Raw genomic sequence first — 27,309 nt, forward strand, 5'->3', positions numbered from 1 at the left:
CAAGCAGTGATGTTTATTGCAGTCTTATCTACGGCCTCAGAAAATTGCAAGTGACCTAAAGAAACTGCAAGTGACAATAATAAAATGCAAACCTCCCGAAGGAGGAGGGTGGTTGTAAATTATGGAATCAGCCCTGTGGAATATTACGCAGCCATTAAAGCTGATAATTAGGAAGACTGGCAGCAGGGGAAGCTGCTGAGGACCTGGGTTTTGAGCAGGCAGGCTTCCTCTGCATCCGGAGCACCTCAAAGGAAAGCGGTGTCTGCCTGTGGGCCAGGCTGATGGGGAGAGGGAAGCCAGCCCGGCTTCCTGGGAAGAACCTCTCCTCCTTTTATTTTAGTCCCATAAGGAGTGTTCCGTGTGCACCAAACAATGTCTTTGCTTATCTTAGGACCATGTTCCAGTAAATGAAGACGGCAGCACACGCCCTGAGCCCCGACTCCCTGCCAGAGACGCGGCATCAGACCAGAAAGAATGAGGAGGCGGCTCCAGGCTCACCCATGCTCAGGGCGGGGCGGGTGCGGCAGGGCCCTGGGTGGGCGCTGGTCTGGTGGCGGGGGCCTCAGCTGGAGGCAGGGAGGGAGAGCAGAAGAGGGAAATGTGGTCCCTGCCCTTTCCCCGAGCTGTCCGCAGCCCCAGGATCCCCGGGAGGAAAATCGCTGGGTTGGGGGGCTGGAGGGGGGCTGGCAGACAGGGTTAGAGGCCCCCAGGCTGGGGCACAGAATGACCAGGAGTGCACAGCGTCTGACCAGGGCTGAAGGTGGGGGTAGAGCTCACAAGGGGCCTGGAGGATGGGTCAGAGCAGAGAGTCCCAGGGGCTGGGAAGGGCAGGCAGAGGCGGAGGAGGTGGGAGCCATGGAGGGCTCGGGAGCAGGGCGGCAGCAAGTCTGGTGCTTCTCCTGGCGGCACAGGGAGGCGGGTGTTGGAGTGGGGGAGGGTGGAGACAGCAGGACGGCGAGGTGACAGGCCTCAGCCGGGTCAGGACCGGGTCCAGGACGAGGGAGAGCTGGCAGCAGCAGGAGAGGGAGGGAGTCCCCAAGGAGCAGGTGGGCCCGACTTCAGGCCCTGAGTCCTGATCTGGCCTCCGAGCTCGTTGCTGGCCAGAGCAGGCCTCAAACATAGGTGTCCCAGCCGAGGGAACGGGACAGCCACGAGCTGGGCCAGACCCCGGGACCGGGTGGATCTCCTGCCCCAGCAGGACCCCCTCAGCCCCGAAGGCCAGCAGCGGGCTCTCGCAGCCGGGGGCCCCCCAGCGGGGGCCCTTCTCACAAGCCCCGGACCACAGGGCGTCCGCGCAGAACAGCCTGCTGTCACCATTTGATAGATGGGAACACCGAAGTCGGAGCAGGCTGCTGACTCCAGGCTCCACCTTCCCAACACACAGCGGGCGGGAGGGCGGCCCCTGGGTGGGCTGTGTCCAGGCTCTGCCCCCTGCCCTGGGCCAGTGGCCTCCTGCTCAGATCCCTCCCCTCGTCCACAGGTAAGTGACCGAGGCCCAGTGTGAGGTGAGGGCTGTCCCACGGCGGGCTCTGGGTGGTGCTGCTAGGCAGTCACAGGGCGCTGAGCTCGGGCAGGGCCTCCCCTAGACAGAGGAGGCCACCGGGCAGAGCCCCCTGGGCGCAGGGAGGTGCCGTGTGTACAGCTCAGACGTGAAGGCAGTCAGTCCTCGGGGGATGCCAGCCGCAACTGCCATCACCGTTACTGACATGGAGAAGTGATGCCGGACCCCGTCGGGATGGGTGGGGCGGGAGACACAGGCCTGCGTGACCACGGACCGCACCCGTCCCCACTAACACGGCCATGCGGTCGTGACCAGTCCCGGTGGCTTTGTCCCAGCCCTCGCCACTTGGCAGCGGCCCTAGGGGGTCAGACGGCCAGGCTGGGGCCGGGGAAGGTCCGCAGAAGGTCTCCACGCCCCTGTCTGGTCCCTGCTGCATAAACCCAGAGGAGACGGCAGGGACGCGCAGGGGCTGCCTGTCTGCAGCCTCGGGGGGGCCGGGCGGGAGGGGCTCACCCTGCCTGCCTCCCTCTGCTTCCCACCCCCCAGGAGGACGACAGGAAGGGCCCCCCCTCTATCCTGAGACGAAGCCCGCAGGAGCGCCGCAGCCATGAGGCCGAGCCACGGAGGACCACGAGGCGCGTGCGGTTCCGCGAGCCCCTGGAGGTGGCCGTCCACTGTAAGAGGCGAGCGGGCCAGGTGGGGTGGGGGGATACCACTCAGGATCTCACTGAGGGCCGTCCGCAGGGACCACAGTCACTGCCCTGTCCTCACAGGTGTAAAAACCCCAATAAAACCCAGGGCCATGGGGTCGGTCTGAACAGAGTGATGGTCAAGGAAACAGCAACTGGCAGGAAAAATATAAGCAGAGCCGCCCAAGGCACTCCTGTCCTCCCGAAGAAAGGCCAGTGGGCAGGCGCTCCCAGAGCCCACCCGCTCTTCCTTCCAGCGCTCTGAAGTTTCCCACTGCCCCTCAGCTCCTCCCACCCCCTCAGCCTTCACTGCCCACCTCCCAAATTCTCCCCGACCCCCGCCCCCCGCCCTAGGGTCCTGGTGCTGCCCCCAGAGCCCCCTCTCCACCCCAGTCTACCTCACTCCTTCTCCAGCCCTTCCCGTGGGACACTGCCCTTGTATCAGCTAGCTATGCCTCGTAACAAATCGCCACAAACATAGCTGCTTCAAGCAACCCACGCTGATGATCTCAGTGGTCCAGTGGGTCAGGGCTCTGGGCGCAGCCAAGCTGGTCCTCTGCTCAGGGTGGCACAAGGCAGGCATCAGGGTGTCATCCAAGGCTGGGCCTCGCCTGAGGCTCGGGACCCCATTCCAAACTCACAGGGTTATTTGCAGAATTCGTGTCCTTGCAGCTGTTTTATATGACCCTCTTTTATAAAGAGCTCGCCTGATGAGGTCAGGCCCACCCAAGACAATCTCCCTTTGATTGACTCAGTCCGTTGTGGGGATTTCCATCACAGCTGCAGAACCCCTGCCCCTTTGCCATGTTCTGTTGGTAGAAGCAAGTCACAAGCCCCCCCACACTAAGCAGAGGGGACCACACAAAGGTGAGGACCTGGGCGGATCATGGGAGCATCTTAGATTCTGCTCCCACAGGCCCGCAAGGGAGGTGCTCCCTGAGTCCCGCCGAGCTGCGGATAAAACTCACTCCCCCAACATGTGTCAGTGTCTCCCTTGAAGGCCCATCATAAATGTCGGGTCCGGGCCTCCCGCCGGGGTCCTCACCCGCCCCACCCTCCCCGGTCCAGCCCCCAACCCCCAGAGCACAGCTCAGCACCCAACTCCGGAGCTTCCAAGCAGCCCCAGAAGCAGAGACTCTTAGGTGGGGAGTCAGGGCCCAGACAGTCCGGGGCTGGTCTGGGGTCCCCCAGTGAGCTAAGTGGAATGGACAGGAGGTGGGGGTCCTGCCTGCCTCTCCAAAGTGCCAGCCCCTGCTGTCCCCCAGGACCCCTGCAGTCTCCTCCTCCTAGGCTGCTGCAGGGGCTCCACACCCCACACTCCCGCAGGGCCCCCGGAAGGCTCTGAGAGCAGTGCCAGCATCTGGAAGCTAGAATCTGAATCAGTGAGGCTGCGGCAGAACCCTGGGTGGTGCCGGGCAGCCTGGCCGGCCGGGGGGTATGGACAGGCAGCCGGGTCAGGACCTGTGGGGGCCTGAGTCTCCATCTGTAAAGCGGGGTAGCTCTAGCTGACCCAGACCGTCTTGGGGTCCTTAGGGTGGGCGGGTGAGATGAGGGGCCCCGGGGGCTCCTGGCTGGCGGAGGCAGCGTGCCTTCCAAGTGGGGTGCCCCCCCGCTCCGCCCGAAACCAGTCTCTCTCTCCTCCCCAGACATCGCCTGCAGGGAGGCCTCCGCCACGGCCAGGGGTAAGTTCTGAGCCCTCGGCCCTCATCCCTCAAAGCCCCGGCCCTCATCCCTCAAAGCCCCATCCCACACGCTTGCCCAGCACAGCCCCAGCTCCAGGCCACCGCCAGACCCCCAACTGCTCCAGCCGGGCTCCCCACCCTGGCAGGGCCATGGGGTCCCTGACAGTCACGGGCCGGTGGCAGCACCCCTGGGGTACCGTCTGCCCCCTCACTCCTTCCCCAGGGAGGGTGCGAGGGCAGGGCCTACGGGAGGCCCTGTTGCAAGGAGATCGCAGACCCAGATAGGGACGGGGAGACCCTCGCCACAGGGGCCCACTCGACGGGCAGCACCGAGGTGCCAGCCTCCGGGTGAGCCATGCCCGCCCACCGCAGCCTCCCCACCAGCCCTGCAGGGAGGCGGACGCCCAAGGGTCCTCACTGGGGCCGGGGCTCAGGCCCGCGGGCCGGGCTCACCAGTCCCCCTCGGCCCCAGTGCCCAGGCGGCGCAGGCCCCGCGACGGCACCCTGATCCTGCGGCTGACGGCGTGCGTCCTGCTGGTGCTGGCACTGGGGCTGTGCTGCAGCCGCGCTGAGCCCGTGGCACTGATCCTGGAGGACCTCCGGGCCCGGCTCCTGGCCCTCCGCCTGCGTCTGCGGCTCGCGGTCCTGGCCTGCTGGCGCCACCTCCTGCAGCTCTGATGGCCGGCGCTCACCTCCCCCGGGCCCGGGGGCAGCACCGCAGAGGGAGAGCCCCAGGTCGCAGCTGGGGGCTTCCAGACAGCCCTGAGCCCTGGACTCAGAGGGGCTGCTGCAGGCAGGGTGACTGGGAAGCGGGGGCCCACGGCTTGAGATCAGACATGGGGTGCTGCGGCCTTGGATGCAGCAGGCAGCCCCCCAGCTCCAAGCAGGCAGCCCCTCCTGTTTCCCATGTTGGAGTGCCCTGTGCGGTTTTCGGAGAACAAGGGTTCCGCCACCGACACTCAGGGACCCACGGGTTCCAGCCCCCAGGCTACCCCTTGGGTCCCTCCCTCGCCCCAGCGGGAACTCTTGGTGACTGTGGGCCCAGCCCGGATGTGGCCGTGCGTAGCCCCTTGAGGATGGGGACACCCTGCCTATGTCTGTGGGAGTCCTAGGAGGAGGTAAAACCGGGCTTTTGCTGCTTGGGGCCTGCAGCCCAGACCCCGAAACCCCTCTGGGAGAGGCTCTGGCTGCGGGGCGGGGGTACTCCCTCCTGCGGTCACGTGCGGGGCAGGGCCCCGGAGCCCCCAGCTCGCCTGACGCCTGCACTGGGCCCAAGGCCTGGGGATCCCCTGGCCCCGGCTCCTCCCTAGCCGTCGGCCTGGGGGTGTGGCCGGCGCAGAGAGGACACCGGGGGGCCGAGAGGACCCCACCACCCTCAGGACACAGCCGTCTGCGCCCGGGTCCCAGCCGGCGCCGCGCGGCCTGGGAGTCCCGTGACCGTGTAGACGCCGAGTCTTCGTCCCCGCTGCCAGGCCAAGGAGGCCACGTGATGACAGACCCCAGGGTCCCCTCAGACGCTGCATGGAGCGGGGCCCTGGACAAAGCAGGGAGGCCCGGGGTCAGACACCAGGAGGCACCGCTAGGGGAGCAGCTGCACCCCCATAACCTTCAGACGAGTGTCTACGCAGCCGTGGGTGCCGTGCTGCCTCTCCCGCGGGCCTTCTCTAAGCGTCCGTTCCCACGGCTTACGTGGGGAGACACTGATTCTGTATTAAAACACACTGCCACCTCTTTCAGTCTGGGGACTTTTACCCGGAGGAGGGAAATGGGGACTGATTCGCCGTGGGAGTCACTCCAGCGGCTGGAGCAGAGGTGGGCAAGCCGTCCCCTCTGGCCTCAGGGACGGGGCGGTAGCCTCCGGGGTCCCTTCGGGCTTCAGGACTTGGGGAGCCCCGAGCGGGGAGCCCAGCGAGAGGGGCCCACCTCCAGGAGCGGTGGCCTAGGGGGAACCACGGCGGGCTCCGGGCCCTGGCCCTCTGGAACCCTCCAGCATCACACCCCCCCCCAGCCCACCCCACCCCCAGCCTCATCTCACCCTGCCCCCTGAAGCGGACAAGGAGGTTAAGTCAAGTGCCAGAGCCCCAGGCGGGGGCGGGGGTGGGGGGGAGCCGCCCAGAAGGGGCTGGGCTGCGGCACTCCCCTCCTCATGGCCCAATGGCTCAGCTAAGGGCTGTTCGTTCACTGCAAAGACATGCTCAGCCCTGGAGGGTCCGAGAGACCATGACCCCCATTGTTTCCGGAAAAATATTGCCCAAGGTGTACACGACAACCCCAAGAATTCCAAACTTTGAAATCCATCCGCACACCCGTGAAGTCTCGAGGGGAAGCAGTGACGGAACCCATGGGACAATGTGCGCATGTGCGGGTACAGCCACCGTGGGGGAGGGGGACCGACTCCCAGCTCCCGGTGAGTGTCGGGAACTCCAGGGGCTCACGGAGCGCAGCGCGTTAAGTCCTACATGGAAAGCAGAGAGAACAACACAAAGAGGCAAACTGGAGATGGAGAAAAGACGGGCAAAGGGATTCCTCCTTGTCCACTGTAGAGGCTCAGGTATTTGTGTTTCTATTTCGACCTGAGAAATAGATGGATACATTTAAGTTTAAGAATCTTTACTTTCAGTTAAGCCAGAAGTAGAAGTAAAACAGGATGTCCATTATCAAACAGCAGCGGGGAGAAGCAAGGCATCATGGAAGCGATCAGGTGGACCCACCTCAGGAGCCTCAGAGGCACGGCCACCTCTCCTGTCCAGCCCCGGAGGGTCCGTCCCCTGCCCACTGCAAGGGCGCGCGGCTCCTGTCCCAGTACCCCCTCCCCGGGGCCAGCTGTGCCCTTCCCAGAAGCCCCCGGGGTGGGGATGTCTCGGGGTGCCGGTGCAGCCAGCCAGTGTGTCAGCGACAGTCCCGCTCTGCAGGTGGCCCTGTAAGTGCATGCAGGTCTCTGCTAGCCTGACCAAGGTGCTGCTCAGACCAGCTCCAGGCCATCCACAAGTGTCAAATCCGCAGCAGACCCTCGGGCTCCAGAAGCCCACCTCCTGGCCTGCTCCTCCCTCCAGGGCCCAGGCGGCTGCTACCTGATGGGGGACAAGGCAGAGCCACCCCACCTTCTGCTGGAGACCAGGAACTCTCCAGGGCCAGACAGGGTCCCCACGGCCGGTGGACTAGGGCGGGCGCATCCCCTCGGGGCCCTCAGGTTCTGTCAAAACACCTCCCCAAAGACCCTGCTGCTCTTCCCAAAACTCTCAGCCAGGCCCGGGGCCAGAGCATCTGAGATGCCAGGAACCTCAGTCACCCTGGTCCCAAGCCCCCACTCCCAAAAGCTGCCAGCTGAGCAGCGTCAGGACAAGTGACCTGCAGCCTCACTTCCCAGGCCCAGGCTGCCCGCCACACCTGGCACCTTGACCCAGGCCCAGATCCGTGGCCTCTGGACGCCCCGTTGCCCCACTTTTTGGGAGACTGAACCATCCACTGGTGGTGAGAGCCATGGACATGGGGAGCTGGGGGCTCACCTTCCCCTGGGAGGGTGGGGGGCAAACTAGCACACGGGCCAGACCAGGAAACTATTTACTAAGCTCAGGGGAGGGGCGGGGCGTGCTTACACCTCGGGCACCCCAAGCCCGGACAGGACACGGAGGACAGGGTGTGGAAGCCGGGGAGCCCCGAGAGGAGGGGGGGCCACAGCCAAGCAGCCCCCTGGTGGCTTGTCACCGAGCCCCAGGGCCCCAGTTCCCCTCCCAGCTCCTCCACCTGCTGCCGAGGGGGCAGGACTGTGCCCTCGGGGCCTCCTGAGTTGGGAAGGCAGCCCCCTCCTCTGGGGTGCAAGGGGCCCTGGGGACACCCGGGGACGGGGTTGCAGACAGGTGCCCGCTCTGGTCTCCACCCACACCTGCACGCTCCCACACACCTGTGCACGGGCATGCTCACCTGCACACTCACACCCACATTCACACACGCTCACACCTCACCATGCAGGCCCATGTGCACACACACACGCCCATGTGCACACACACACGCACACACTCTGACCACATGTGCACCCACATCACACACACACGCACACCCTCATGTGCCTCACATGCACACAGACACCCGCAGTGGCACCTGGCCCCCGCTCCCCTGCAAAATGGCACCTCCACATCTGGAGTCCATGTCTGCGCCCCCCAAGCACAGGCCCAGCCCACACGGGGGCCCCCGGGCCTCCCCAGGCAAGTCCCCAGGACGCCCGCGAAGCCACCACCTGACCCCAGGCCCAGCCCCCCGTCCCTGTGCTTCTTGTGCTGAGACTAGTCTGGACCCAGGGGCTCTGGAGCCGCAGCAGAGTGGACTCAGCCCTGGGTGGGGACCACCCGGGGCCAAAGGGCAGCTCCATCCCACACTCGGCTCTTTCTCGCGGGTGGTGGGATTCTTGTCCACACGCGGCTCAGGAGCAAGTGACAAGAATGACGTGTGACCATCGTGGGCCGGTGGGGTCACGCTGGGGACTCAGGCTGCTGCCATGGAACCTTGCAGGAAACCACGCAAACGGCATCCAGCCGAGGCCCAGGGAGTGGGGGGACCACAGCCAGCCCGCTGGCCGGAGGGCGTCCCTCCAGGCTGACATGGGGACAGGCCCGTTGCCCCCACGTGGCACCTGGGGGAGGCCCTCCCACCCCCGTCGGCTGCCACGCCGCTCAGGCTGGGAACGGGGCGCCTGGTGAGGGGGTCGCTCAGTACACACAGTGCCGAGGGGAGGCATGCAAGTCGCGGGGGGCCGGGCAGAGCCCCAGCTGCGGCCCCAGGGCAGGCCATGTGCCCTGGACGGGGCGTCCGGGGCCAGGCCTAGATGACGGCACTCTTCTCGCCCTGGAAGGCGGCATGTGGGGCCGGCCTGGCCAGCAGCAGCTCCTTCTCGTGGACCAGCTTGTCCAGCAGGTCCTCCTGGCGGTAGTTGTGGTACACTTTCAGGAAGGCCAGGATGGTGATGGCCAGCCAGGCCAGCCACGAGGCCCAGAGGCCGAACTGTGGGGGGCAGAGGGCGCGGTGAGGGGGCCAGCCAGACCCAGTGGCCACTACCCGCCCCCCGGGAAAAGGACGGACCCGCTGGGGAAGGAATGAGGTGCTGCGGGGACAGGACAGGACGGGGACGTCACCCCCGGCATCTGGCGGCCCTCCAAGCCCCCAAGCTGTGCAAACGCCTTGGGAACTCTGCCCACGTTTGCACCCTGACAGGGCCCACGAGGAGCTGGGGCCGCTCGGCTCCAGGGGAGCTCGTCTCATCCATAATGGAGCCTCTTCGCTGGAACAAATTGACCTTTATCTGCTGTTTCCAAACAGTTGAAGGGGAAACAGTTTAATCAGAACCAGCCTCGAGCTGCAATTAAACTGACTCAATTGAGGGTGTTTGTCATCAGACTTAGCCGGTACCTTCCTTGATCTGATCGGTATAATTTCCATAAATTCAGGCTGGAGCATTTCCCACTAAATTTGCGTGACGGTGTCCCTGGCAGACTCAGCCCATCTCAGCTGGACCCACACGACGTCCAGCACCTCCACAGGGCTCCTCACGACAGAAAGAGCCCTCAGACCAGCCACTGGCCAATGCGGGTCCAGAGGTGGACCTGCAGGCTGGCGAGCCCTGCCCCGTGCTGAGAGGACCCACCCCCTGCCCGGGGGGCCCCGCCATCCCTGCCATCGGGGTCATCGTCAGGGTCAGATGCAGATTTTGAGGGACAGGCCCTCTCTGACCACGTGTCCCGACATGCCTGTGTTCCAGCAGACAGGGTCCCCAGAGTTGCCCCGTGGTCTCCTGCAGGGCAGGGGACGAAGCTGATACAAGGGCAGGGCTGGAGGAGAAGGGTCTCCCCGACAGCGGCTGGGGGGCTCCTCCAAATAAGGGGCGGATCCCCTCCTGGGACACCCTTCCTCAGACACTGCCTCGGCATCCCTCTCTGGGGCTCACTGTGAGCCTTCAAGCGTCTATCTGAGGGCCCACTTGGTGCCAGGACCAGAATCCAGACTCCTGGCCCCGGCACTGCAGACCTAGGATGACGCCCGGCTTCCCTCCCAGCACCACCCGGCACACAGCCACCCCCTCACTCCCCAGGGCCCCCCGCGTCTGCAGTGAGCTCAGAAGCTAGCTGTTCCCTCCTCCTAGGACGCCCCACAGCCCACCCCTCCCCACCCCCTGCAAACATCCTCTCAGTCTCCAAGATCCAGCCTTCCCGACTGCGCCCCCAGCACGGTGCTCACCGGCTCTATGTCCTCTGCCTGGCACCGTCCTTGGCTACGAGTGTGTCTCGTGCCCCGGCTGGGCTGTGCCCTCAGTGAACGTCCAGCAGTGAACGGCCCCCTGCCCCCACCACGCGCGCCTCCCTTCTGCCTGGACAGCTCCACCCACCTGGGCGATGGCGAACTGATCATAGAAGGCGGAGTTGTCCACGTTCAATTCCAAGTCGATGTCCTGGAGCTCCTCGCAGCTAAAATGGCAAGACGCAGGGTGGATGGGGGCTGCTGGGAGGCCAAGCGTGGCGGGAAGCAGAGCGTCACCCCCGAACGGCGAGGGGCTGCCCCCAAGGTGGGGCAGGGAACCTGCAGACCCGGCCCCCATCTGGCGCTGGACAGTGGGGGCCACCGGCGCTGCCCGTCACTCTCCTGGAGACTCCAGCCTTGGCCCCCGCAGCTCCACAGCACTGCAGAGCCAGGGGCCTCAGAACAGGGGTTCAGGGCTGCTGCTTCTAGCCCCTTGGTCCCCGGACTGAGCTACACAGTAGCCCGGCTGAAGCACCATGGGCATCCATGGGGGCAGCCCCACCCACCTGACCCGCGCACCCTTCACCTCCTGGGGCTGGCAGCACAGGCCAATGTAACCAGCAGGGACTAGCAGGGCAAACTACAATGTGCTGGTGACCTGCACAAGCTCCTTGTCTGTAGACAGGCTGGGCCAGGCCAGCCTCAGAAGCCTGGAGTGAATGAGGCCTGGGCTCAGGGGCCCGTAGCATCCTGAGATGTCAGGACACGTTGAGCGTGATGCCTGGAAGAGGGAGGCCCGGAGGCCCAGGCAGGCCCTGGAAGGGGCTGGAGGATGGGGCTTAAGGGCTGGAAATGGAGTTTGTGAGGGTAAAGAAACTCTTTCTAGAGAAGCCCAAGGCCATGCCCAGGGGCCTGCCCATGCTCCAAGGGCTCGGTAGGGAGGAAGCAGGTGGCCGGGGGCCCATCAGGCAGGGCACAGCTCAGCACGGGCAAGACCCCAGCCCACAGAGGGGCTGCTCTGGTGTGGACCCCAAAAGAGCCACCCGCCCAGGGTGCTTGAACTTTCCTCTGTTGTGTGCCCCAAGCTGCTACAGAGGCACCCCGGGGACCCCCAAGGTAAAGGTGCAGTATAAGCAGGTAGATGCCCCCTGCCTCCGCCCACTTTGGATCTTTTGTCCATTCTATACTTTAAGGTTCCAGATCTGATTTTTCTTAAAGAGAGAATCTGGAGTCTCTGGAAGAGGTAACCCAAGGGTGCCTGCCTTTCCAGGGGAATGGCCTGGGGCACTGGACAATGCCTCTTAGGGCTGGGCAGTGGGCAGCCCTTTGCTGGGGATCAGGCAGTCACCATGCTCCACCTTGGGCCACCCCCAAGCCAGAGATGGCCCCTGGCTCAGGGCCCAGAGCATCCGTCCCAGCCCCGAAGGCCTCTGTCCCCGACGCCCTCCGACCAGAAACTTCCACCCCCGTCCCTCACCGTCCCCGCCCCCTCCATCCTCATATTCTACACCCTCCTCATTACCACACCTGGGCCCAGGCCTCTGCCCCCAATGGCCTTCCGGGACCTGGAGCCCACCCTGGGGGGGGTCCCATCACCCAACCACATGCCAGCAATGACGGGGAAGCCGGAACCTCCGACCTCCTGGGCCTCCATCCCCCCCATACCCCGATCCACCCCCAGGGCTTGTGGGGCCCCTGCTCTTGTGTGAAGCTGCTGTGGGCTCCCTGAACCGGGAAGGGGGTACGGGCCCCAGGGCAGGGGTGCCCAGGTGTGCACAGGCGGGGAACAGGTGGGATGAGCAAAGCTGCGGGCTCAGGTGGGGTTCGTGCAGGAAGACGTCACCCTAGGAGCGGCGGGCGGGGCCCAGGGCGCACCTGTGGGGCATAGTGCCCTTCTCAGTGACAGCATCACACCACATGGTGAAGCCCACGCTCACGATGGTGCTGGCGATGAAGACCAGGAAGACCACGAAGGCGCTGACCAGCAGGTTCAGGAAGGCATAGAGGAAGGAGCTGCAGTGAGGGCGGGAGGGGCGGTCACCGCGCCACCCCCGGTCTCCACAGCACCCCTGCGGGCCAGGCGGCAGCAGGAAGGCAGCCCCACCCGCGGGTTCCCAGCTGGGGCCTGGGCCCCAGATGACGGCGTAGGGCCAAGTGGGGCCACCAGAGGTCGCTTCCCCTCCGCAGCGTTCCTCACCCCACAGGCCCACGTGCCGGCCAGAGCTGCCCAGCCCGTCCTCCCAAAGCCCGGGAGTGGGGACCATCTTACAGCGGAGTCACGGCCACCATTCAAACCCAAGGCCGCCTGGTTCCGAAGCACCAGAACCAGCACCCATGCTGAAAAGGTCAGACAGCCTTTCAAGGTGGATCACCCTCGCGGGCACCCACCAAGGCCATTTACCCACACAGTCACCAATGCGGCTGGCCTGCACCTGCATAGGGGTCTGTGACCCTGCTCTGATTTCTCCATTGAAACCTGAAAGGCCAAGGGGTGACCAGAGCAGGCACCTGGGGGACCCAGGAGGCAGGGCCGAGAGGGCAGAGCTCGCTCAGGGCCAGGCTGCACTGCCCCTTGGGGCCAGGGCCTCTCCAGGGTCCACGGGAGCATGGCCCCCACTGGGGTGCTTTCAGAGGGCGCTGATGTTTGCCCTCTGATGGCACGGCGGGTGGGGGGAGGGACGTGGTGGGAACACCCACCCACCAGACTCTCCTGCCGGCCCGCAAGCATCCACCGTCCCACCATCTCCAAAACACCCCCTGGAGATTCAGAGTCCTGCAGGAGAGCGGGCGGCCGAGCTGATGCCGCAGGGGGCAGGGGGCGCAGGGCTGCCCCACGGCAGGGGTGGGGTGGGCAGAGGGAACGCCCTCACGTGGGACAGTAGCCTAGACCTACATCTAACCTGCTGCAGGTTTGATGTGAACATCAGTGCTTGCAGTACATTGAATCTGAGGGAAACGATTGACCAAATCTGGCTTCACGGGGAACATTCACTAAACGAGGTGTCAGCTGGGGTTTCAGCCAAGAAAACATCAAAGTTATTGTCACCAGACGCGGTGACTATCGGCCGAGGCCAAGCGACGATGGACGCACCGCTCCTGCGTCTGTTGTTTCTTTCTTTCGTTTATCCACCCACTGGACGCTTTCTGGGCCTTCACCTCGCCCCCGTGCTGGGCCCAAGGACAACGCAGCATGGATGCCGCAGTCCCGGCCCAGGAGCGGGCAGACGGTAAACCGAGGTCACCAGTGCCCAGCTCACAGCACGAGTGACCAGGCTGCTTTGTCACAGCCGGGACCGTCCGCATTTCCAGGGAAAGATCCCACAGGGCTGCTGTCGACAGGCCCAATCCAGGGCCGCCCTGCTGAGTACCAAGGCTGGGAGGGCTTGAGCCACCCCGACAAGAGCGTCAGAGGAGGGGCGAGCACGTTCCTAAAACCCCAACAATCACACCTGAAAGGGCAGGGACAGCCGGTCTGGCCCCATGTTTGCACTCACACTCCCGCATACACGTGGGGCCTCCACACCCAGGATCCAGGCCAAGGGGACGAAGGTGAGAGCCGTGCGCAGGAAGCTCCACGCCTGCCACAGCCCCCCATCCCCAGTTCTCCAAAGGCTGGTCCAGGCAGCGCAGGCTCGCCTGACCTCACCGGGCATCCCTGGTCCTTGCCCAGCTCAGTGTCGAGGTTGTGTGTTTACTGTGCTTGAGTCTCCAGCTGCCCACGCCCTGCTGTGTGTCACCCTTTGAGGGGGGCACCATAATCCCTGCCCGAACTGGACCATCGTGGGCCGCTGCTCTTCAGATCACGTCCCGTCCATCCTCCACCTGGGGGGCCGGAGGGGCCCACCATCTCCCTGGCACCTGGTTGCATCCAGCCAATGGGGTCCCAGGGGGGACGTGACAGTGGGGGTGGGGGGTGCTCATCCCCAGGTCCCTCCTGGGGGCAGCCTCAGGCTGGTGTGGTGTCCCTCCAACAAAGGCTGTCCCTCTGGGAGGCATCATCCACGTAACCCTGCCCAGCCCCTCATCCGGGCATGGTGACAGGGTCCCACACCTGGCCCACACCTTAGTCCTCAGGTTTTCCTCACTTGGGCGGTCATCAGTCTCCACCTGGGACCCTGATGGACACGATTCTGAATTGCAAAATCCATCTGGCCCTGAGAGCTCGAATTAGGGGTCAGGGGCCTATAGTTATGAAGAGAGGTACGTTATGGCCCATCCCCCTCCAAAGCTGTCACCGAGCAGAGGTGGTGTCAAGCCCAGTCTGCCCTTTGCCAGCTGTGTGACCTTCACTCTGCAAGGCACTCTGGGGGCCTCGATTTCTGCTCTGTAACATCGGGTTACGGTGGGAACTGAGGGAGCTTATGTGGGTGAAGGGCACGTAGCTGCGGGGCGACTCATGAGCTTGCATCCCCCCAGGACAGACCTCAGCCCATCATCCAGGCCGGGTCTGGCTCACTGCCCTCTGACCCCTAGCCAGGGGCACACCTGGAGCCCTCGGGCTGGGGCCTGTGTTGCCACAGGAGATGGGGTGCGGGAAGCAGGGATGGAGAAGCTGCTGAGTCACCCTTGGGAACCAGATTTGGAGATGGGCTCACGGCCAGCTGTGCTCCCCGTGGGGCAGCGTGGGGCTGGGTGGGGCTCGGGGGTTGGGGAAGGCCCAGCCCACTGGAGCCCCCCTCCCCAGGAGCTGGTGCTCCGAGGAAAGCAGAGGTTACCCAGAGCCTACGCCCCTGGCATCTCCATCTTGGATGGACCCTTGGCTCCAGCCAAGGAGAACATGGTGGTCCCAGGGGGGCCAGGGACGCGCTTCCACAGGCAGAGCAAAGGAGAAGGCCGCTCTTGGCACAGAAGTCCAGGCCACTGGGACGGCCGGCGCCCTAGGTGCCCTCCGCCTGCCGACAGCCCTCGGCCGTCCCCCCAGGAAGCCTGTCCGCAGCGGGGCTTGTGGCAGGAGGGATGGCCAGGGTGCAGGGGGCCGGCCAGCGGGCGACCAGCCGGCGTCAAACCCTGCTCCTTCTCGCTGGGGAGCGGCCCCAACCCCCGTCCTGCACCAGCTTCTAGAGGCCCAGGAGGGCTCCTCAGCCCTGTGTGCACAGCAGTGCCCTCACGGAACCCCGGCACAGCGGGCCTGAGGCACAGCCGACCCGTCGGAAAGCTGCTCCTTCCCACCTCGGAGGGCGATGTACAGCACAGTCTCTGAGAGCCAGGAACCACCGACACTCCAGCCGCATCCCTATTAAGTGGGCACAGTCTCCATCCCAGGAGGCAGGGCAGGGCCCGTGCTGGGGTTCTGCCAGCCAGCAGCCTCCTCTTGCCCTTCCCATCGGCTTCTGGTCATTTCCTGGCATCTGCTCTGGCTTTACAGATTGCTGAAGAGTCGGGCGTGTGAGAGCCTCACTTGGCCCCGGCCCCCCAGCGTTCACGACACGACTCCCACCCCCCCCTCCCAGCGACAGCCTGGGGCAGCGGTCAGGAAGGGAGCCCGGCACCCACAGGGTTAACTTCATCTTTCTCCCGCTACCTCTCAGGGTGCCCTGCCTGGATGTGCCATCTCCATGGTGACAGCTATCCTGGGAAGCCCTGGGAGCGATTTGCAGGCTGAGGGACACGTGTGGGCAGCCAGATGGGTTGTTTTAACCCAGCGCTCCCCAGCCGTCAATCACAAACCACTGCCACCTGGACTGGCAAAGCTGCCCGGCCCCCAGGCCCAAGGCTCACCCTCAGCTCAGCCAGGGGCCGAAACAGCAATGCCCCAGGAAGCCACAGGTGCCACTGATCCACTCGCTCCTTCCCCCAGCCAGCAGCCAGGATGACATCCCCGTACAAAAAGCTGCCCCGACCCCTTACCCTCCACACCCCTGGGCCCAAGCCGTCAGGGGTCCCCAGTTTGCACAGAGACACACTGCACGAGGAAGGAGCTGGCACCACGGACACCGCGTCTGACCACAAGCTCGAGACCCGGCCGTGAGCCCCTCACACAGATCGAAGTGTAGAGGTCCACCCTGCGTCTCGCTCTGAAGTTGGACTCTTAGGAGAATTAGGGTGCACACTAGACCCTAAGCAGGCAGGGCCCTCTAAACACCCAAGTCTAAGGAGGGCAGTGGTGTCCTTCATGGGCCGGACGTCCAGTGGCCATCAACACCCCTGAGAGCTGTCGTCCAGCACACTGCTCTCTCTACCTGCCCTTCCCGGCCTCCTGGCCGCCCCGAGTCCCTTTACCCACCCAGCACCTGCCCGCCTGGTCTATGCAGCTTGACCAACAACGGTGCCGGAACTGGCTGCCCTCAGCTGACCGTCCTGCCCGTGGCTGGATGAGGCAGACCCAGCCTTCCCACAGGTCCAGACCTGGCTGATACAACGAGCCCAGAGGGCTGAACCCTTGGTCAGACTGAATCTGCAAGGGCATCAGGGCCTGTGAGTGGCTGAGAAGCAGCAGACCTCAGGGGGCAGGAATCTTTCTGTCATTCACTCAACAATCACTAACTTGGTGACTCCTGGGCACCATGCCCCGTGCTCAGCCCTGAGCACACAGAGGTGAACAAGGTACATGTGCGCCTTGGGTTCTGCCAGCCCGGGGTCCCCTCAGGTGCATAGCCGTGGCCTGGACATCCACAAGAGCTTTGATCTGCTCCTACAACCCGAACTAAGAAGAAAGGATGACACTTGTGACAGATGCCATCACAGCTGACCAACTGCCAACTGGCTTGTGCGGTGGACAGGGTGGGGGCAGGCAGCAGGACAACCATGTGGCCTTGGGCCAGGATTCCTGATGGCTGAGGAGGACACTCTGCAACAGATGTCCCTGGAGAAGAGAAGCCTGGCCCAGCCTTGGCTGCCATGGTCGAGGCCACTGGTGGCAGGACAGACGAGCCCCTAGGACTGATGCAAAGGGACAGAGGAACCTAAGTGTCCCTCCAACCAGGCCACCTCCATGGGAGCACAGGCCCCCTCTGTCCTCAGGGGACGGGCAAGGTGAAAGAGCACAGGGAGGCATGTACACTCCCAAGCCTCAGTTTTCTGTCTTTAAGATGGGGATGGGGATGGTTTCACAGAGCTGATGGACACCTTCTAGGAGATGACAAAGGACAGAAGCTGTCCCTAGGTTCCTAGCTTTGCTGCCCAACCTGTGTGAAACAGGCGGTCCTGCGTGACCAGGATTCCTTCCTTGCAGGCTCTGGCTCTTAGCTCCCAGCCTCTGGTGGTGCCTCTGAAACCTCCCACCACTCAGAACCACAGGGGGCTGGGCCTCACCTAGAGAGCTGCTGACATGTCCTCGCCAGGTAGACCCTGAATGCCTTGAGGTCACCTGTCTTGTAGGGAGAAGCTGGAACCATGGGCGTGAGCTGATGACCAAGCCGTGGCCCCCACCTGGCCTGTGCCCACTGCCCTCAGCTTCCCAGACTGAAGGGACCTCAACCTACCCCGCCTGCTGACCACCCATCCTCTGCCTCAGACCCTGTCTCGTAATCAGAGATGCTTCTCCAGCCTCAACCTGCACTGGAGACTCCGACCGGACACCACGTGGGCTTGGCACCGCAGGTGCAGATGTGTTTCAAAGCCTCCTCGGGACACCAGCCACCGTGCGGTTGGAGGGAAGGAGAAGCAAGGCAGGCGCCCCCCCAGGACTGGCCGGGGCTCACCCTGGGAAGAGCTCCCGCCCCACACACAGCGCCCGGAGGACGCCCCGGGCTGACACACGGCTTCTGCAGACCCCAAATGCAGAACTCTCGTGCGCTGGGTTGAATTGCGTCCCCTGACAACGTATGCCCACATCTGCACCCCCAGTACCTGTGAATGTGACCTTATTTTGAAATAGGGTCTTTGTGGGTGTCATTAAGCTAAAGATCTCAGGATGCGGTCATCCTGGATTTAGGGTGGGCCCTAGATCCAATGACTAGCGTCCTTATAAGAAGAAGGAAAGAGAGAGAGAAGAGGCCATGTGGGAGGGAGACAGAGATTGGAGTGACAAAGGCCTAAGCCAAGGGATATCAGGGGTTGCAGCGGCCGCCAGGAGCTAGGAAGAGGCCTGGAAAATATTAACCCCCCAGAGGGAACCAACCCTGACAACACCTTAATTTGGGGCTTCTGGCCTCCAGAACTGTAAGAGAATAAATTGTCTTAAGCCCCAGTTTGTGGTGCTTTGTTCCAGCAGCCCCTGGAAACTCATACACGTGGGTTGCTGGGATTTCACCCCTCTCCTCCCTTTCCTCTTCAACCTGCGAGCCCCCCTTCCTCTCTCCAGCCTCTCTCTCCATGCCAAGGCCAAGCTGGGGGCTCTCAGGAGTCCCTGCCCACTCACAGCCTCAGAGCCCCGCCTCCCCGAAAGAAGTGAAAAGCTGCTAAGAACTGCCAGCAGATGATGGATGGGGGTGAGGGTGGGGACAGGGTTTGGGAGAAGGCGTGGACTCACCCCGTAGATGTGAGGGCAGGCGACAGGCAGGAGCGGCCTCCCGGGACCTCTGCAGGAGACCTGGCCGCTCCAGGGCGCAGGGATCCACAGCCTGGGCGTGGGTGGGGCGGGCCACACAGGGTCCCACGGGGGTAGAGGCCCAGGGAGTGTTACTGGCTGAGAACCCCAGCCCAGGGACCCACATCCCACTCTCTCACAAAACAGAGCCAGGACAGGAAAAGGTGAAGAGAAAAATGGAGGCGGGTGGTGGGGGCGGAGGCTAGCGGGGCCCCACACACCTGCTGCTCCCTCTCCCCCATCCCCCAGCCAAGGTGTGTGCCATAGCGGTGGGCCTCGAGGGGCTTCCCTCCGGCTGTCCTTCCCAGGAGGAGGGAACGGGAGAGGATCCCCTGTTAGCCTGGTCGGCCCCCTGCCTGCCTGGTCCCTCCCCATCCACCGGGAGCTGGGAGCAGGCCCAAACCCGGCTGGGAGCTGTCCGCGGTGCTGATGGGCGTGGGCCCCGCTGGGCCCCAGAGGGAGGCCCAGATCGGCTCCGAGATGACGAGGCAACATTTGCTCCCCGGGGTGTGGATGGTGATATGCACTTGGAGAGGGAAGCACTGGCCTGGTACAAGGAACACCATGGCCCCTCGGTTCTGCGTGTAGACAAAGGGCAGTTTCCGTGGAGGTGGTGAGGGCCGACGGTTGATATTTTCGGGCCTCTGAGACCACGGGGAGACGCAGGGACTCACCCTCCTCCTTGTCAGGGGAGAGCCTGGGACGCTGTGGGCACGGAAGGGGGGCTGTGCCAGGGGGAAGGGCTGCGTCTGTCGGTGCAGGGCGGCTGCGGGGCCCCCACTTACCCCTCGTGTCCCTTGCAGAGGAAGAAGAGCGTGCGCCAGGCGTGCGCCGCGGCGAGCAACAGCGAGAGGAGGCTGGCCAGCAGGCTGAAGCGGCAGGCGGCCGGCGGGCCCCACTCCTGCACGGTGAAGCGCTCGCGCTCCTGCACCGTCAGGTTGGCGCTCAGCCACATGCCCTCGGTGAAGAGCAGGCAGCGGCCGCGGAAGTCGTGGCCGTTCTCGGACAGCGGCACCACCACCACGAAGCTGAACAGAAAGGCCAGGAAGTAGCAGACGCACTGCGCGAAGAGGAAATTGTTGAGCGCCATGGCGGGGCCAGGCGGGCCGAGGAAGCGGCCGGAGGAGGCCGCGGGGCTGGCTGGCGACGCGGGACGAGGGGCGCAGGCCGGGAGACGAGGCCGCGGGAGACTCCCGGCGCCGCGCGCAGGCCAGGCCGGATCCGCGCGGGAGGCTGCGCAGTGGCGGCGCCGGCGGGGTCCTGCGCGCCCCGCCCGGGACGCGTGCGCAGCGGCCGAGCGCGGGCCGCGCCTGCGGTCAGCACCACGGACAGCTCCCGGCGGGCTTGCGGCGCGGAAAGGGGGCCAAGGGGACAATGGGTGGGTGTGGGCCACGCTGGAGAACGGGTGCACCGACGCAGAAGCGGAATGGAAACCAGGAGAGGGAATGGGAAGATGGCGATGTCGGCTCACCGAGACCCGACTCTGGTACCAGGAGCTACCTGTGCGGGCCTCACACAGGATGGTTCCCAGGTCCCCAGCTGCCCCATTGGCGTTAAGGAAAGGAGGCCAGGAGAGAGGGATTCACAGGGACGGATCCAAGATGCCCATAATGAGGGGTGGGGGTGAGGTTTGCAGTCCGGACTGGAATGACTCTTTTTCGGGGGTCCTGGAGTGCACCAAGTATACGGGAAATGGGCCGGAGAGGGGAGGGTCTGGGGTCGAGGAAATGGCACAGGGGTCGTCCACGGAGAGATGGGCGCCGAGAGGACCGAGCGGGTCTGTTCGCTGTTTGTGCTTCTCCAGCACGGCGCCCTCAGAAGGGGCATCTCTCACACTGCCTGACACAAGCAGGGCCCTGAGTTGGTATTTGTAAGATAAATAATGGATGCCCCAGGCACCTCATTAAGACAGCCTTTCCCGAGATGGAATCTGCTGATGCATTAATTAATGGAATTAATGCCTTTTCTAGTGCCCTTTAAGAATAAGTCACATTTAGTCCAATTCCCAGAGTGAGGAAGCCTCCTTCTAAAAGAAACTGCCAAGTGGTTTAACATTACATGAGCTTTTTTGTTGCAAGCGCTAAAAAAAACCTTTTTGTTTTATTGCCAAAGTAATATATGCTCATTTTAAGAGTCAAGCCACATAGATATGTATAAAATAAAAAGACAATGTCTCCTTCTTGCCCTCCCCACCCCCATCCGGTCACATGACTGGGGTGACCACTCTTCACAGTCTGACTTCTACTTTTCTAGACATTTTGCTAAGCACATAAACACCCACACCCACAATTTACACGAGTGCTTCATACTATACACACCATTCTGCAGGTTGATTCCTTCATTCAGCAGTATGTCATGGACATTATTACCTGCCCACACATAGAGATCTACTTCATTCTTCTTAATAACTGTGTAAAAGTCCATAATCATGAAGATTCCACAATTTGCATAACTATCCCTCTTTGGGTAGCTGGTTAATGTCTTCCATTTTTGCTAGTTCAAATACTGTTGAGTGAGCTTCCTTGTACACACATGCTTGTGCACTTGTACAGGTACTTCCTAAAAGAGAAATTCTTAGGAGAGGAACTGCTGGGTCATGGGGTATGCACATTTTAAGAGTTGACAGAAATTGCCAAACTGGTCTCTTAAAATGTTGTACCAACTTACCTTCTTATCCATGCTGCAGACACCCTCTCCAAAACTGAGAAAATCAGTTGTATTTACATTCTATCAGTCTTCACTGATGTGTAACCTCGGGTTCCCCTTATCATCGTGAGGTTGAGCATCTTTTTCTATGCTGGTTCTATTTGTAATTTGTCTTCTGTGCATTGCACATTCACTTTGCAGTCACTTTAAAGCACACATTGAAGACCAGCCGTGGGTCTGGGACAGCAACCCTTCCCTTGGAGAATACACATGGGGCTTCTGCTACTGTTGAGTTCCCCGATTCAACCAAAGGGAGCCTGCTCAGGAAATTCAGTGCCCCCCCCAACTTGGACAAGAGTTGAAATCCCATCCAATCATTATCCAGTGGACTGACTAATTTGAACACATCTGGGGGTCTTACACTTTAAGGGTTAGGCCAAAACAAAAGAGACCATGACAATTGAGAGGTAAGTGGCCCAAAGGGAGAACTACAGAATAAATTGGAAAGATTATTAAATATCTACCATTTTTTAAGAGATCTTTATTGGACTATAATTGCTTCACAATAGCATGTTAGTTTCTCTTGCACAACAAAGAGAATCAGCCACATGCATACGGTAGTTTGATAGGGATTGCACTGAATCTGTAGATTGCTTTGGGTAGTATAATCATTTTCACAATATTGATTCTTCCAATCCAAAATCATGGTGTATTTCTCCATCTGTTTATGTCATCTTTGATTTCTTTCATCAGTGCCTTATAGTTTTCTGAGTACAGGTCTTTTGCCTCCTTAGGCAGCTTTATTCCTAGGTATTTTATCCTTTTTGTTGCGATGGTAAATGGGAGTATTTCCTTAATTTCTCTTTCTGATTTTTAATTGTTGGTGTATAGGAATGCCAGAGATTTCTGTGCATTAATTTTGTATCCTGCAACCTTACCAAATTCATTGATTAGCTCTAGTAGTTTTCCGGTGGCATCTTTAGGATTTTTTATATATAGTATCATGTCATCTGCAAATAGTGACCGTTTTACTTCTTCTTTTCCAATTTGGATTTCTTTTTCTTCTCTGATTACTGTGGCTAGGACTTCCAAAACTATGTTGAATAATAGTGGTGGGAGTGGACATCCTTGTCTTGTTCCTGATCTTAGAGGAAATGCTTTCAGTTTTTCACCATTGAGGACGATGTTGGCTGTGGGTTTGTCATATATGGCCTTTATTATGTTGAGGTAGTTTCCCTCTATGCCCACTTTCTGGAGAGTTTTTATCATAAATGGGTGTTGAATTTTGTCAAAAGCTTTTTCTGCATCTATTGAGATGATCGTATGGTTTTTATTCTTCAATTTGTTAATATGGTGTATCACATTGATTGATTTGCATATATTGAAGAATCCTTGCATCCCTGGGATAAATCCCACTTGATCATGGTGTATGAGCCTTTTAAGTGCTATTGGATTCTGTTTGCTAGTATTTTGTTCAATATTTTTGCAACTATGTTCATCAGTGATATTGGTCTATAATTTTCTTTTTTGGTGATATCTTTTTCTGGTTTTGGTATCAGGTGATGGTGGCTTCATAGAATGAATTTGGGAGTGTTTCTCCCTCTTCAATTTTTTGGAAGAGTTTGAGAAAGATCAGTGTTAGCCCTTCTCTAAATGTTTGATAGAATTCACCTGTGAAGCTGTCTGGTCCTGGACTTTTGTTTGTTGGAAGATTTTTAATTATGGTTTCAATTTCATCACTTGTGAAAAGTCTGTTTATATTTTCTAATTCTTCCTGGTTCAGTCTTGGAAAATTGTAGCTTTCCAAGAATTTGTCCATTTCTTCATGGTGGTCCATTTTATTGGCATATAGTTGTTTGTAGTAGTCTCTTATAATCCTTTGTATTTCTGCAGTGTCAGTTGTGATTTCTCCTTTTTCATTTCTAATTTTATTGATTTGCATCCTCTCCCTTTTTTTCTTGATGAGTCTGGCTAAGGGTTTATCAATTTTGTTTATCTTCTCAAAGAACCAGCTTTTAGTCTTATTGATCTTTGCTATTGTTTTCTTCATTTCTATTTCATTTATTTCTGCTCTGATTTTTATGATTTCTTTCCTTCTATTGACTTTGGGTTTTCTTTGTTCTTCTTTCTCTAGTTGTTTTAAGTGTTGGGTTAGATTGTTTATTTGAGTTTTTTCTTGTTTCTTGAGGTGAGATTGTATTGCTATAAACTTCCCTCTTAGAACTGCTTTTGCTGTATCCCATACGTTTTGGGTCGTCATGTTTTCATTGTCATTTGTTTCTATGTATGTTTTTATTTCTTCTTTGATTTCTTCAATGATCTCTTTGTTATTTAGAAGTGCACTGTTTAGCCTCCATGTATTTGTGTTTTTTACAGTTTTTTTTCCTGTAATTGATTTCCAGTCTCATAGCATTGTGGTCAGAAAAGATGCTTGATATGATTTCAATTTTCTTAAATTTTCCGAGGCTTGATTTGTGACCCAAGATGTGGTCTATCCTGGAGAATGTTCCATGTGCACTTGAGAAGAAAGTGTATTCTGCCACTTTTGGGTGGAATGTTCTATAAATATCAATTAGATCTATCTGGTCTATTGTGTCACTTAAAGCTTGTGTTTCCTTATTTATTTTCTGTTTGGATGATCTGTCCATTGGTGTAAGTGGGGTGTTAAAGTCCCCTACTATTATTGTGTTACTGTCAATTTCTCCTTTCATGGTTGTTAGCTTTTGCCTTATGTATTGAGGTGCTCCTATGTTGGGTGCATAAACATTTACAATTGTTATATCTTTTTCTTGGATTGATCCTTTGATCATTATGTAGTGTCCCTCCTTAGCTCTTGTAACAGTCTTTATTTTAAAGTCTATTTTATCTGATACGAGTATCGCTACTCCAGCTTTCTTCTGATTTCCATTTGCATGAAATATCTTTTTCCATCCTTTCACTTTCAGTCTGTAAGTTTCCCTAGGTCTGAAGTGGGTCTCTTGCAGACAGCATATATATGGGTCTGGTTTCTGTATCCATTCAGCCAGTCTGTGTGTTTTGGTTGAGGCACTTAATCCATTTACATTCAAGGTTATTATCGATATATATGTTCCTATTACCATTTTCTTAATTGTTTTGGGTTTGTCTTTGTGGGCCTTTTTCTTCACTTGTGTTTCCCGCTTAGAGAAGTTTCTTTAGCATTTGTTGTAAAGCTGGTTTGGTGCTGCTGAATTCTCTTAGCTTTTGTCTGAAAAGCTTTTGACTTCTCCATCGAATCTGAATGAGATCCTTGCTGGGTAGAGTAACCTTGGTTGTAGGTTTTTCTCTTTCATCACTTTAAGTATATCCTGCCACTCCCTTCTGGCCTGCAGAGTTTCCACTAAAAAATCAACTGATAACCTTATGGGAATTCCTTTGTACATTATTTTTTGTTTTTCCCTTGCTGCTTTTAATATTTTTTCTTTGAATTTAATTTTTATTAGTTTGATTAATATTTGTCTTGGTGTGTTTTTCCTAGGGTTTGTCCTGTATGGGATTCTCTGTGCTTCTTGGACTTGGGTGACTATTTCCTTCCCCATGTTAAGGAAGTTTTCAACTATAATCTCTTCAAATATTTTCTCAGACCCTTTCTTTTTCTCTTCTTCTGTGACCCCTATAATTCGAATGTTCGTGCATTTAGTGTTGTCCCAGAGGTCTCTAAGATTGTCTTCAATTCTTTTCATTCTTTTTTCTTTATTCTGCTCCTTGGCAGTTATTTCCACCATTTTGTCTTCCAGCTCACTTATTCATTCTTCTGCCTCAGTTATTCTGTTATTGATTCCTTCTAGTGTATTTTTCATTTCAGTTATTGTGTTGTTCATCTTTGCTTGTTCTTTAGTTCTTCTAGATCTTTGTTAAACATTCCTTGTATTTTCTCAATCCGTGCTTCCATTCTATTTCTGAGATTCTGGATCATCTTTACTATCATTACTCTGAATTCTTTTTCAGGTAGATTGCCTATTTCCTCTTCATTTATTTGGTCTTGTAGGTTTTTACCTTGCTCCTTCATCTGTGACATATTTTTTTTTCCCTCTCATTTTTTTTTTTTTTTTTTTTTTTAGTGGGATTGTGTTCCTGTTTTACTGGTTGTTTGGCCTGAGGCTTCCAACACTGGAATTTGTAGGCTATTGGATAGAGCTGGGTCTTGGTGTTGAGATGAGGAACTCTGTGAGACCTCACTCAGATGAATATTCCCTGGGGTGAGAGGTTCTCTGTTAGTCCAGTGGTTCAGACTCGGAGCTCCCACCACAGGAGCTTCCGCCTGACCCCAGGCTCTCCGCAAGCCGTGTGGGGTGGCAAAAAAAAAAAAAAAGAGAGAGAACAATAACAAAGTAAAAAGGCCCTGGGGGCTGTGGGAGGTGGGGCTTAGGCTCAAGGAACAGAAGGGGCCCAGGTGTGCCCCCCAGCCATGGTCTCAGAGGGCAGGGACCTCGCCTGGGAGCCCAGTAGGTTTCCTGGGCCCGAGTGGGCAGGGCAATCACCCTCCTCTCCTCTCCCGCTCCTCCTGGATGGCCCCTCCTGCCTGCCACTTCTGATCTCCCCAGCCTCCTCCCTATGCCCCCCGGACCCACGCGGCCTGGAAGGGGCTTTGGAGGGCAGGGGACCTCACCTGGGAGCTCAGCAGGCTCCCCGGCCGAGTGGGCCAGGCGATCGCCCTCTGCTCCTCTCCCACTCTTCCTCTTCCCAGAGAGCCCCTCCCGCCTGCCTCTCCTGATCTCCCCTGCCTCAGGGGTGCCGATCCTGTCTGGCCTCCACTTCTCCTCCCACCTCGGTCCCCCAACGTCCATCCTACCGGTTCACTCTGGGGTTCTTCCCGTCTCCTTGGGGGTCAGAGTCCCCCAGCAACTGCCGGCAGGTGCTCGTGTTGTGGGGAGATGCTAACTCTGCATCTGGCCACACAGCCGTCCTGACTCTGCCCCCCTAAATATCTACCGTTTTAAAAGGCACAAGACACCAGCATTTTTAGAGGTGAATTCTACCTACCCTTCAAAAGTCGTGGAAGTCCCTTGTCCTTAAAATAATTTCAATCTATAGAAAATCTGGAAAACTCCAAAATTCATGTTGTAAAAGTCAGCATTACACTAATGCTAAAATCCTATTAGAATAGTGAAGGAAAGAAAGTAATAAGGAATTTCATTTACAAATATTGATGTAAAAATTTTCAAAGAAAATATTGGTGTATTAATACAACCCAAATGTATTAAGAAAACAAGAAAATACGAACAAGCAGAATTTATTAAAAATGTGAGAACAGCTTAGCTTTAGGAAATTTATCAATAGTTTATTACACCAACAAATAAAGAAGAAAACCACAAAGTTTTTTGTCAAGAGATACCTAAAAGTCATTCACACAATTAAATATCCATTGTTTTTTTTAAGTCTATGTAAAATAAGAAGAAATGTACCTGAATATGATTTTTTTAAACTGCCTATAAACATTGAAAATCCGCACCCACTCAAATCAGAGACAAGATGGGAATTCTCATTGTCACAACTATTATGATGATTTGTTTGGCAATTCTACCTAATGAAACAAGTCAAGAGAATAAAATAAGTGGTATATCTATGGAAACAAAGAGGCAAAATTATATTTGTTGGAGGATAATATGATTATATACCCAGGACACTCAAGATACTCTATTTAAAAAATTACTAGAATTTACAAGAGAATTTTGTAGGATAATTGGACACAAGATAAACATACAAAATTCAGTAGCTGTTCTCTAAGCTAGTATCTTAGGTCAGTTCCCTGGGACACAGACTCTGAGACTCTGAAATCTACATGCAGCAACACATGGCGTGAAGAAGCAAGACAGCAGACCTGGGCGAAGGGGGCATCGGCCTGTGATGCAGCTGTAACGGAGGCCTCAGCCGATCCCACAGGAAGCTCTGAGCGTTGGTGGACGTGTCCCAAGCTGAGCCATGGAGACCAAGCCAAGGGATGCGGCCCTGGCAGGGATGAATTGTCTTGGGTGAGGCAGCTTCCCACGACAGAGAGCAATTTCTAGAGAGAGTCACAATTGTGGTCCATTAGCAGGTCCGTCTGTCCTGAAGTGGGTGTGAGCCCAGGACCACAGCATT

At 58.2% G+C, this 27,309-nt stretch overlaps 2 protein-coding genes across 2 annotated transcripts; one reads left to right on the forward strand and one right to left on the reverse strand.

Moving 5' to 3' along the window:
• Positions 1 to 407: 407 nt before the first annotated feature.
• LOC307049701 (nutritionally-regulated adipose and cardiac-enriched protein homolog) lies at positions 408 to 4,550 on the forward strand (the record flags this gene model as incomplete). Its single annotated transcript, XM_079699219.1, has 5 exons — positions 408 to 518; positions 2,048 to 2,197; positions 3,456 to 3,572; positions 4,096 to 4,220; positions 4,307 to 4,550. 5 exons carry the CDS (start codon positions 408 to 410, stop codon positions 4,548 to 4,550), a joined length of 747 nt encoding a protein of 248 aa, XP_079555345.1.
• A 4,137-nt stretch (positions 4,551 to 8,687) lies between these two features.
• On the reverse strand, positions 8,688 to 19,654 carry TMEM179 (transmembrane protein 179; the record flags this gene model as incomplete). The annotated part of the gene is made up of 4 exons (XM_079701185.1): positions 8,688 to 8,867; positions 10,246 to 10,324; positions 11,973 to 12,110; positions 19,350 to 19,654. The coding sequence occupies 4 exons, from the start codon at positions 19,652 to 19,654 to the stop codon at positions 8,688 to 8,690; spliced, it is 702 nt and encodes a 233-aa protein (XP_079557311.1).
• Positions 19,655 to 27,309: the final 7,655 nt, after the last annotated feature.

Source organism: Hyperoodon ampullatus, assembly GCF_949752795.1.
Source record: "Hyperoodon ampullatus genome assembly, chromosome: 3".
In the NCBI taxonomy this organism is placed as follows: Eukaryota; Metazoa; Chordata; class Mammalia; order Artiodactyla; family Ziphiidae; genus Hyperoodon; species Hyperoodon ampullatus.